This window comes from Cygnus olor, chromosome 1 (assembly GCF_009769625.2).
Source record: "Cygnus olor isolate bCygOlo1 chromosome 1, bCygOlo1.pri.v2, whole genome shotgun sequence".
In the NCBI taxonomy this organism is placed as follows: Eukaryota; Metazoa; Chordata; class Aves; order Anseriformes; family Anatidae; genus Cygnus; species Cygnus olor.
In genome coordinates, this window is record NC_049169.1 from 94292056 (window position 1) to 94303938 (window position 11883).

Below are 11883 nucleotides of genomic sequence, written 5' to 3' on the forward strand. Positions count from 1 at the left end.
AACAGATTACAGATTAAGACCCAGTGCGAGGCCCGGAGTCGCCGGGCTCGGCTCCGCCTGGCGCCCTCCTGAGGACTACATCCCCCAGCAGGCCCCGCGCCCTCCCCTACCTGCCGAGCGCAGGTAGCCCGCGGCGGCGCGTTGTATGCTGGGGCTCGTAGTCCCCGAGCAGGGGAAGAGCCGGGCCGAGCCGGGCGGCATGGACAAGCTGAAGCGGGTGCTGAGCGGCCAGGACACGGATGATCAGGGCAGGCTGGCCGAGGTAACGCCCCGCTCCCCCCGCACCTGCCGCCCCTCCTCTGCGGGTCGGGCCGCACCGGCCTCCGGCAGGCTGCCTCGGCCTCGGCCTGGCCCTGAGCCCCCGCGCCCCGAGATGGCGGCCCGCGGGCGGGATGGCGCTTGGCCCGGGATGGCCGCCGCGGCGGCTCGGGGGGCGCACCGCCACCCCGCATGGCTCGTGCCGCCGCCGGGGCGCTCGGGGGAAGCCCGGCCCCCGGTGCAGCGAGCCCGAAAAGGAGAGCGTGTGGGGGAGAGCGTGCCTGTGCGCTTCCTTGGTCGAGCTTTGGCATCTTCGGAGAGGTTCGGGCGCTTAGTACGGGGCAAAATCGCATAAATACATAATAATAACTTGCCCTTTTCCCTCCTCCTCGCTTCTAGGTTATCGATGCGACTTCGTTAGGTTGGGGCACCAGAGTGAAAGGCTTCATTGCTTGTTTTGCAATAGGATGCCTGTTCTCTGTCTTGGTAAGGACTTTTTGCCAAATCTGACCCAATACTTGAGTTTTGGGAGCCCCGGTAACTTGCTACACACTGGTTGATTTTTTTGAGTCTCTGTGAAGACATCTGACTCACTTCCGGTTAGATACAATGCTTGAATTGTCAATAAGAAAGCTAATAAATGCAATTTGCTTTTTTCCCCCGTGTGTGTTTGATTCTGCAGTTTGAATTTAAGTGTTCCGAAACATCTTTTATGTCATGACACTTCATGTTTCTTTTGCAAAATAAAAACAATCTTTTTTTTTTTTTTCTTCTTCTTCCTAAATATTCCCTTTTAGGGTAGTTGTCTGATCTGGATACCAGGGAAAGGGCTGATGCTCTTTGCAGCATTTTATACGTTGGGGAATATCGCATCTATTGGGAGGTAACAATCTATTCATATTAGTTTCGTAATAAAGGTGAGAAACTGGAGCACGTGCATAAGTAGTAAAAAAGGTTGTGTTTGTTTGTATGTGAATATTTGCCTACGAAGGTCGTTATCTTTTTGCTAAATTTTAAAGACAACATCTCCTCAGCAGTGCCATGAAATGGTAAAGAAAATTTTTATTTTGTTTATTGTTATTAGCAGTGCAGTTCACTCAAGGTTAAAGTTACTCACCAATTAAAAACAGACAACAAAAAAACCCACCACCACCAAAGAATAAAACTCATGCTTTGAGCATTGAGTTTTTTGGGGTTTAGATTTTGAGGATCTTTTTTGGCCCAGGATAGATAGAACTAAAAATAGTTCTTTATCCTTTTTCCTTTGATAATGGTGGTGTGTGTGTTTGTGAAGTGTTTTGTTGTTGTGTTTTGTTTTAGTGAACATATCTGTCAGTGCACACCAGTGCCATGTTTGATATCCTTTCCATGTGTGTTGAAAAGGTTCCCAAAGCATAGCTCTACTGACTTTGTGAAAGGCATAACTTTCTGTGATTGAGGAAGTTTAACAAGATGTTAGAAAGTACAAGGAATGGAATTGGAAATAATATAGTAGCTACGCATGAGAAATTTCGTATGCGATAGAAATACCACTTTAGATAAAACTTTCACCTGGTTTAATTCATGCAGTATCTATCATCAGGGTTGCAGATCTGGTGAGGGATCAGAGGGTAGATTCAGGCATCAAAATGACCCTTTACGATAGAGGAACAGAGATGGATTACCTGTCAATCCATGCAGAGCTTCTGTGGCTAGTATTTTTGAAGAGCAAGTTAAAAAACCATCTGTCAGGAATGATCTAGCTGAAGCTGACCTTGACCTATGCTTCTAGCCTGATAGTTCTGCTCTGCTTAATCACACCCTTTCAGTTATGATTAACATAAAGTTATAGAATAAATACCTTAGACAAAGAAGAACAGGAATCAGTCTTGTCTTGTATATCCTGTTCCTTTTGTTATGCACTGACTACCATAATGACATAGTGTGCTGGTACCCTATATGACAGCAGACAAGCTTAAAAAGTAACTCCCCTTAATCAGGAATCTTATTTAGTATCACTTTTTCACTTTTGCCTTTACGTCTTACGTTCATCTTGTTTGTTTGTTTGTTTTTTTCCTCAGCACTCTCTTTCTTATGGGACCAATGAAGCAATTGAAAAGGATGTTTGAGCCTACCCGTTTGATTGCTACTGTTGTTATGCTAGTAAGTATCAAAGGGATCAGTTTTAACTCGTTAACTTGTAAACAATTTCCCCTGTAAAGTGCTTTCATGTACAATAATCTAACTATGTGTCAAGATGTGTTTGTGGGTGGGTTTTTTTGTTCATCCTGTATATCCTGTACATCTGTTATAGTGAAAAGGTGCTTGTAGCACCACCAGTTTCCTATTATGAAAGACTGAATTGAAGCCAGGTTGTCATACTAAACGAGCTTTAAGTGTCTGTAGCTGCCATGTGTAAATTGTGTGTAAATCATGTGTAAACCTTTTTAGGGTTCTTGAGATCACATCATATTTTCAAGTTTCTTAAAAGATGAAAGACAGGAAAATAGTTTTTAAAACGTTGTATCATGGAGGTTGTGAGACATCCTATTTTGCATATATATATTTTTTATTTTCTATATGATTTGCTCTAAAGAGCTGTGTAGGTATTTCCACCATGATAAAAACAGTCATTTCTGACAAAGCAAAGGGGAATCTCTGTGACCATGCATTAAAAATAACATCATCCCAGTTGTTTGATAGCACCAGGTTTCAAAACTGCCAATTCAACGTTTAACTGAAGTCAGCTCTTTGAGTTATTATCATCTTCAGAAGATGGGAATTGTGGGCAACCTTTTTTTTTTGGGGGGGGGGGGGGGGGGGGGGGGGGGGGCAACGTTTGCTGTTAATTCTAAGATTTTCTTGTTGAAAGTGGGTGTGCTTTTATGTTTCTTAAACTCTCACACTTTTCTCTTGGAGAGTCTAAAATCTGGAAGGTGGTTTAACTTGCCTGAAACTGTCCTCCCAACTTTTCAGTGTGAATGTCTTCAGAGCATTCGCTTGGTATCAGTGCTGCCTCGTTTATTTTTAAACATCCAAAGAGGCAACAGGCAACAGATACAGCTTAAGAAATTGACTGTCTATGCTCACAAATTAGCAGCAGCCAAGGAGCGTAGTGCATAGTGTGTGTTTATTTCACATGCAATTAGGATGCTTGGAATCAAGAGTATGTCTGGAACATTCATTGGAGTAAGGCCAGGTGTTAGGTGTATGTTGTATGTGGACCAACACACAAATCATTACCCTAAAACTAATGGAAAAACTACATTTAATGCCAGTAATCATGGCTGAGGTGAAGTGTATGATTTGGCAATGCATGCACTACTTACTGTCTTGCATATGTAGTACTAAATATTTTTGTTGTTTTTACTCAAGCAGAAAAATGTACATCATAATCTAGCAGCACACTCGTACATCTGCTTCGGCAGACTGAGTTAGACATTGATGAAGGGAGGTGAAGTGTCAGCATTTGTCATAGCTAAATAAACTGCCACGTCTTAAACTGAAAATGAAAAATTGAGCTAAAAGGCATTTTCTGTTAAACCTAGTGTTAAAACAGGAAATAATCTAAAATGGACCGCTAGTCCCCAAGATTTTAACTGTAGTAAAGACACAATGTAACAATGAAGAAAGAACACACTGCCTGTGCTGGACTACATATTAAGCAGGAATGCTACTAAGTGGTAGCTGAAAGTACTTGAAAGTGTATTGTGGCTTTAATTGGTAAGAATTCAGTAATTACTTATCTTCAGCACTGTGGTAGCCTTGAGAATCAACAGGAAATGTGGCACGTACAGAGGCAGAAAAACTAGAGTTGTAACTGAAAAATCTTACGCAAAAAGACAAAGTGTGGTCTATGCTTAGCCCACCAAGAACTGTGTAGGAAGGAGCAGGAACCTGCTGATGTTGCAGAAGAGCTGTGGGAGCCTCATGCTCTTGTTCCTTTGCAGTCATGAGCTTATATTCTTAAGATATCAGGCTGGTGTTTTCTCATTGCTTTAATTAACAAATGTAATAGTGCAAGCATTTTAAATAAAGGGAACTCTTATACTGGAATGGATAAAACTAAGAAATGAAATAATCTGTTTCTGTATCTGTGAAGGAACGTATTACAGTGTAATGACATCTGTAAGAACTGGAGAGTTGTTTGTATGTTTAATAGAAATTGTTTGTTTTCTTCTAGTTGTGTCTCATACTAACACTATGTTCTGCTTTTTGGGTGAGTATTTGAGTCCTGTATGTGTATATATAACTGGAGTATCTTTTAAAAATGAGATTCTTACATGGTTGTCTCACTGATTGTTGTGTTTCTGCCCCTTCCCCTTGCCTTTCTCCCTCAGTGGGCTAAAAAAGGACTCGTGCTCATTTTCTGCATCTTACAATTTTTTGCCTTGGCATGGTAAGTGATTTCCCCCACCTGCCTACCCTGCTCTGATTTCTATTACATCTAACATAAATAGTGGGATTGTGAGTGGATTTTGACCCTGCATGAGTTAAAGGGATGGAGAATTATATCTCACCATTCCCCTAGATGCAAGACAACGCATCTAGGAAGGGCTGACTTGTTCCTGCTCTTTACTCTCTCATTCCGCTTCTGGAAGAAGCGCCTTTGAATACGTTTGATTTCTGTGAGCTTGAGGTAAAACTCTTTTTTTGTCTTTTAATCCATATGTTGCTTACTGTCTGGTATTCTGCTTTTAGAGACTCCTGAACTTGTCTTGTCAAATGACCCAGATGTGACAATCAAATTAAGCATCAGTTCTCTTTAAGTTACCAAATGCTCTGTATAACGTTCCTGGATTAGTTCAGGAGCTGGTATGAACATCTAGCCAGCCCTCAAAAGCAATCTGCCTGTAGGTGTTGGAGCATTGAAGAATATGACGGGTAGGAAAATTGCGTTTAGCATGCTTCTGTAAGGTGCCCTCTTAGTTAACCCTTGAGCTAAGGTTACTTGCAAGGATGCTGTTGTTCACAAAGTCAGAACTTCACTTTGGTTGTAAATCTTGCAGCTCTCTGTTCAGAGCAACACAGATTATTCTTTTTGTGACTCCAATATAATCTGACACAAAGAGTAACTTTTTAAAATGTTTCTTCTTAGGTACAGCATTTCCTTCATACCTTTTGCAAGGTAAGCTTCCCCACTCTATTACTTTTTGTTGTCTTGAAGTTTAGTGATACAGAAGACTAGTTTATAGAAGCTTGTAACGTGTGGCTTTAAATTTTTCCATGGTGATGTAGGAGGTGGAAATGCATGTAGGTACCTGAAAATAGGGATAAGCATCATCTCTAGTGGGGGAACACAATTTAAACGTAACAAAATGAGAGGGCTTCCTATAAAAATATGTAAGTGTGCTGACCATATGCAAAACTTAAGGTTTGCCTTCTAAATGCTGGTCCAAAATGCTACTGGACAAGTGTATTCTGCTCTGTACTGCTTTTTTTTCCTTACCACTCCCTTGCCCTGTGAGCAGTATTACAGCATTTGAGCACAGTCTGTCCTACTTCATCAGCCCCCCGTTTCCCCAGTGCACCACCATGAGACAGGCCTCACCAACTGCAGTTGGGTGGGTGGAGGATGAGCAGACCCGCTTGTCTTTAATATGTTCGTGTAGGCATGCAAAGTATATGAGCACAATTAATACATGGTCAGCTAATCTTCGGAGGTGTGTGTCAGTGGTGCGATACCAGCATGGAGCGAGTCTCATCAGGAAGCAAAACTGAGGTGATTGTTTTTTTCTTTCTCCTGCCTGTAGGGATGCTGTGAAGAAATGTGTGTCTGTCTGTCTGTCCTGAGAGGAATACTGGATGCTTCGCAGAGTTCTAGGACGCACAGTAGAACTATGTTAAGATCACTGTGTATGTAATTACCTAAATCTGTCTTAAACACGTGCCTTTCAGCTTGTTGTTAGAGGCTCCTTGTGATAAAAGCAGTGTATGCAATTGCTTGTTTTTGTAAGCAATGGTGTCTGTAGGACAGAGCGCCCATGTGATGAAGTTCTGTCTGGCAGAAGAACTGGGCAGAGATCCAGAATTTGTTATGATAATTCTCATGTAAAATCATGAATTTGTTTCTGCAAAGTTAGCAAAGTAATGTGTGAAGTCTGTAAAAAGGTGACCTTGACTCTGGTGGGACCATGCCAGTCTAGAGGATTACTTTTTTCTTGAAAAAGATCAGTTGCTAGCTCTTTTCTTACAAAGAACTTTTTTTAAATAGCCTTACATCACTTAATCATTGCACTGTTTACATTGAATAATGGAATATTGGAGTTTTCTCTCTTTTTGTGCCTCTTGCAAGAATTTAGGCTTATGGTATTTCTAAAAGGTCTAATTCTAAATGAAAATACTGTTTTGGAGTAAGTATTTATGAAATGTTTGATTCTTTAATGAATTATTTCATTTTCAGTTTAGACCAAAAGTGTTTCCTTAAAATATATGGAAGGGACATTATCATCTGCAAAAATCTTGTTCCCATAGGAAAAGCACATTCAAAGTAAGGTTAATCAAATTTTTAGTTGCAAGGAACCTGAGTTCTTTTTGACTCAAGATAATGGCAATGCATACAAGCTAAGAAACAGAAATCTTTTGCTTGAAGTGAGAAGCTTCTCTTCTCCCCAGCTGTTGCATAGAAGCAGTGTGAAGCTGAGAGCATGATAGGTGAGCTCAAAGAATTTGTGTATGTTCTTTCTCAAAGGACAAACTCTCTTGATAAGGTATAAGTGGGTTAGTGTTTAAGCAAGTCTGGGGCAGGGAAAAGACATTTTCTTCTGAGTTTATGAATAAGTTAAAACTTCAATGTATCTTTTTGTAAATGAAATCAGTTTCATTTCTCCTAAAGCACTCTCATACACTAGTGAATTTCTTCCACTTTGTGGAGAAAATACAACTTTCTATTGCCTGTTTTAGCAAAGGAAGTGTGCAGCAATCTAGTTGCCAGCTTCAAACAAATGCCAAATGGTCAGTATCCAAATTCCAAGGCCACTCTCCATTCTCTTAATCTTCTGAGCTATATGTAATCATTTACTCCCTAACCATTTCAGTAGTTAGCTGTTTAATATCTGAACGCAAGTTCCTGCTTCTGCTAGGTGGGATATTGTTTAACTGCTCATGCCTTTCCTATTACCAAACTGTCTTGCTGGAACTGATGGCTGTGAAGATAATTATCCAGTGGACTTTAGTATGAATTGAATCCTCTTTCTAGATCTACCTAGTGTTTAGTCATTTAACTGTATTGCATTTGCATAGCAAGTGCGTCCCAGACTTGCGCCACAAAGACTTTTATGCAGCACAAACCTAGTTCTGTTCAACAATAAAATATAAGCCCACAGTGAAGCCAAATAATTCTACAGCTTTCAGAAAGTTACTAGAAGCTGAACGAATTCTAAACTTTAAACTTAATTGTCCTTCTGATAATTTATAAAACATAGTACCACTCCCTGTCAGGATCCTTTTAAATTTTTTTTTTGGATGGTGATATAAAAGAGGAACTCTAGCCAGCTGGAATCCAGAGAAAGTAAGAGTTACTCTTACAAGCCATTGGAACAGAAAATGCCTTTTTGAAAACATGACATTACTATGTTGGGATGGATCTGTTATGTGGGATGATGTTCCTCAAGTGCTATTTCCCTGTGCTTTTTTTTTTCCCTAGGATTTGGAAGTTAGTGTTGAAATCATTAGGTTGACTATTACTTGAAAGAAAGAATTAGTTCAAGGCCCAAGAGAGACTGGGAATTAAAGAATGCATATAGATGTTTTCCCTGACTCTGATTGAAGACAAATATCTAATAAGTTATGTGACTTTTTTTTTTCATTAGTGAGTAGGTTCAAAGCCTAATTTACAGCTGTCAAAGGACCCCATGTTAGCGTTTTACTAGGACTTTGATAATGTTTACAGAATTCCTTTGTGTAAGAGCAATGGAAATGCAACTCTAATGCCTTTCACATTCCAATATTTGTTTAGCTTTTATATCTATGGGTGTTCCTGGAAAACTGTACAAGTATAGCATACAATATCTCTCCTTTCTCTCTCAGGGAAATTTCTCTTAACTTGGATAATCATTTCAGGGTTATCAGCAGTCAACACAATGGAATTTGACTCCTCTGTTTCTCTTCCTAATCTGAAGCATACAAAAAAAAAAGAAAGCCTTTTGCTTACTCCTTAGCAAGCTTTTGCACGACTGTAGTACCATGACTCTCCAGCTGTTTCCCTGGAAAAACACGAGATTTGGGCATGCTGCATAGTGCTTTTTCGATTGGTACACTAGCTAGATGGAACCTTTTAGCTGACTGTTGTGAGCACAACCACTTGGAATTAGGAAATTTCAACTGCTTCTTTCGCTACCGATACACAGTGGGTAAACTTAAATGCATTCCCCCTACACTTGCACCTTTTTAAAGCTATAATTCCAGCTCCACAGCCTTTGATTCAATAAGAGAGAAGAACAAAGCTTTATTTGACTGCATAGCACAGTTATGAGGCATTAAGGAATAGTGCCCATAAAGGAAGGGAACTCAAAAGGAGATGGCAAGGACATGCATAATTACCAGACTGCCACTAGGGTTTATGTTGCCCTTTGGTGTTGCATTCTGTTCTTATGAAGGTCAGACAGAAAGAGAGATTCACCATATTCTTGCCAATATGTGAAAAATACTCAGGGTTTGTCACTTCATCTACAAACAGTTTTGGTTTAAAAATAACTCTTCTCTGTCAGAACGAAATGTTTTAGGTTCTTACTTACTCATCAGTAGTTGTATTCAGGCTATTGCCAAGTTTAGCATCAAAATATTCTTCTATCTTGTTAAAATACTTTACTTTATATGATCGAGGGGTAACCTAGTATGTGAATGTTGCCTCTTGACCAGTTTCAATCCAAATTAGATTATACCATTGTACCATTTTTGCCATTAAAACTTCTTCTTGTTAAGTTTTGATATCAGCTTTGGTTATCTGCTTGACAGGAAGTGTGATGGGCATCTTTAAAGCCCTCTAGCTTTCTATCTTAATGTCCTTCAGGGCAGAAATGTTTGCTGTGTGCACTATACTGCAAAGAGACATCTGTGTTTTAAATCACAAGGCTCCTTCCTTCACAAAGTCCTTGCTCAGTTGCCTATACCACTTGACTCAAGGCTGACTTTTATGATGTTGGACGCCCAACTCAGTAGAGTTTGGTGTTTTACCAGAAGGTGGTTTTTTAAAGCTTCATTGTTGGTCAACTTGCTTAATCACTTCTCTGTTTTTTTTTTTGCTTGTTTGTTTTTTTTAGTACAGATAACTGTAGCCAATCAGCCTTAACATGAAATGTGTGTGTCTGGGATCAGCTGACTTTACTGATACAGTAGAAATGGAAATGGGTGGTGGTGGGTGTCTGTTTCCATAGCACTGAGATTCTGTACATGAAAATCTGGGGGGGGTTCATCATTTCAGACTTTTGCTCTGGTTGATGTGATGAAGTTCATTGTGAATACTGGTGCTATCTGAGATGGTTCTACTGTGCTGATGTGAACAATGTGATCTTGTTTAGTATTTACAGTAATAAGATTGCTTGTGAGTTGTTGCAAAACCCAAGGGAGAGATTTCTGCACAGAGTTAAAATGACTTTAAGAAATTGCATTTAAAAAATAGTCTTGGGCTTTGTGTGGATACTTAACGTGTAAGTTTGGGAAATGGGGGACACTCTGTTATGGGATGGCTTCCAGCTAGGTGCAGGACAGGCCTGAATCAATCATAACGTGTGGGTAGATTGCAGCTGTGCCTGTAATGCATTTGGAGGCTTAGAGCACTGTTGCTTACGTGCAGTCTGAAACTCATGTTCTGGAAACTGCCTGGTGGAAAAACGTGCACTTTTGAAGGCTGTACCCTTTTGCTGTGTGCTAAGAGATTGAAAAATCCTCTGAATTTCTCAAAATGGTTCTTGCTTTTGGTACTTAATGATGTTAATGAAGGCAAGATCACTGTTGCTGTTGTTGACTCTCAAAACTGAGGAGGAGGAGGTTGATACACACATTTGTCTTAACTATTGATGTTTACAACCATAGCAAACGCTGACCATGTAGGACAGAAAGCACAAAAATGGTATATTTTCTCAAAACTGTATGACTCACTGTCATGCGACAACACTAAATTTTGTAACAACTGTGGGAAATTGTTTTATAAAATAAAAACTAAACTGTCAGAAATTCTCCACAATGTTTTGTACTGCTACCGGTTCCGTTTGCTCTTGTGCTTTTTCTATGTATTTACACTGTTCGATTTCTACTTTGATAAACATCTTTTTTTCTGAACTTTCTCTATAATGAAATTAAGTCCTCACTTATGAGTATTGTTTTCCTTAATAAAGTTGTAATTGCATTAAACTTATTGCTCTTATGGTTAATATGAAGATTTTAATGATATTGACTCCAGATGTTGCTGGAATTGCTGTGTGTGTGTGTGTGTTTGGTTGGTTGTTTTGGTGGTGTGTGTGTGTGACTCTCATTTTCTTGTCAGCTGTTTCACTCAGCAAAACTAGCTCAAAAAATATCTTTTTGGCATAAAGTTGTTAAGGTGGGGGTGTTACTTTTATTACCTTTTTTTTTAAATTTCAGATGTCAACCTAGCTGTGCCAACAAATTATTGATTTAGTTCATACTACAGAGCAAATAATTCTTGATGCTATTCTGTCAGCAAAGATTAGAGTTATGAAGGAGCATACCTCTTGCTTTTCTTTGTGAAATATATACACTCTGAATACAGATGTACACTGCCAGTAAAAAATCAATGATTTAGGAATATGCATGTCAAAAGTAAGGTTAGAGGCAATGATTTTAGTTTTACCTTTTTTTAAACCTTCAGAAAGCCCATCAGTTTGTGTGCAATATGCATTCAAAGACTTGCTGTGGTTTTAATTTCCCTTGCCAATGTACGGGGCCTTGCATTGGGCTGTTTAGAGTGTGTTAAACTTCCTGCTGATTGACAGGACAATCCCAAACAGCTGCCTTTTTTGCAAGGGTGGTGGTGACACTTGTGTGCCATCGGAGACTTTGTGTTAAGTTTTCAATTACTTACATTTCTTTTTTAATTTCTTCCAAGAAAGTTGTGTCTCAAAGCTGAATACGCTGAAATTACTGTTGCACAGGAAAGTCCAAAATTTTGTTTGAAATAGGAGATACTTGTCATCCTGTGACATAGGAATGTAGCGGTTTGTATTTTATCTTTCTTATATATAAGAACTCTCTTGTCAAGACAGCTATAAACCCTAAAAGTGCAATAAATTCTTTCTTTAAATGCTTAGAGCTATTTTGCTTGCCTTGTTCGACCTCCTGCACAGCAAACTGTTGAACTTTGTAACATTGTTCTCACTCCGAGGTCTTAACACCTGAATGAGCAACAAAAAAAAAATAAGTCATGATTTGAAGTCAATGAACAATGAATTATCAGCTGCTCTGTAGGGAAAGTGTATTCTGTAAGTGATTTTACTACTTAGTTGTAAGGGTTTATCAGTTGTGCTACAGCATCTAGCCCCTGAATTGTGCTTCTAAACTCTGCAGCAAAGTCATCCATGCTGCATTTGAGTTTAGTGACAAGGTTCTCGGAGGGCTGCTCTACACCTAATGACTGCCTTTTCCCCTTCTCCAGACAAGGTCTGATTTATAGGAGGGGGGTATTTCATT

At 39.6% G+C, this 11883-nt stretch overlaps 1 protein-coding gene across 2 annotated transcripts; it reads left to right on the forward strand.

Moving 5' to 3' along the window:
* Positions 1 to 10584, forward strand: SFT2D2 (SFT2 domain containing 2). 2 transcript variants are annotated; one of them, XM_040545311.1, is made up of 8 exons: positions 1 to 262; positions 658 to 744; positions 1056 to 1141; positions 2319 to 2400; positions 4421 to 4456; positions 4578 to 4636; positions 5336 to 5365; positions 5991 to 10584. In XM_040545311.1, the coding sequence occupies exons 1-8, from the start codon at positions 146 to 148 to the stop codon at positions 6028 to 6030; spliced, it is 537 nt and encodes a 178-aa protein (XP_040401245.1). In that variant the 5' UTR covers positions 1 to 145; the 3' UTR covers positions 6031 to 10584. The 2 variants fall into 2 exon arrangements, with proteins under 2 accessions (XP_040401245.1, XP_040401244.1); XM_040545310.1 differs by lacking the exon at positions 1 to 262 and adding an exon at positions 424 to 579.
* The last annotated feature ends 1299 nt before the right edge of the window (positions 10585 to 11883 follow it).

What these genes read in the sequence shown, in the direction of transcription:
- SFT2D2 (XM_040545310.1), top strand. Translation starts at nt 451, where the DNA reads ATGGCTCGTGCCGCCGCCGGGGCGCTCGGGGGAAGCCCGGCCCCCGGT. An exon ending in AATATCGCATCTATTGGGAG is followed by an intron (nt 1,142 to 2,318) that starts GTAACAATCTAT and finishes TTTTTTCCTCAG; the next exon opens with CACTCTCTTTCTTATGGGAC. An exon ending in CACTATGTTCTGCTTTTTGG is followed by an intron (nt 4,457 to 4,577) that starts GTGAGTATTTGA and finishes TTTCTCCCTCAG; the next exon opens with TGGGCTAAAAAAGGACTCGT.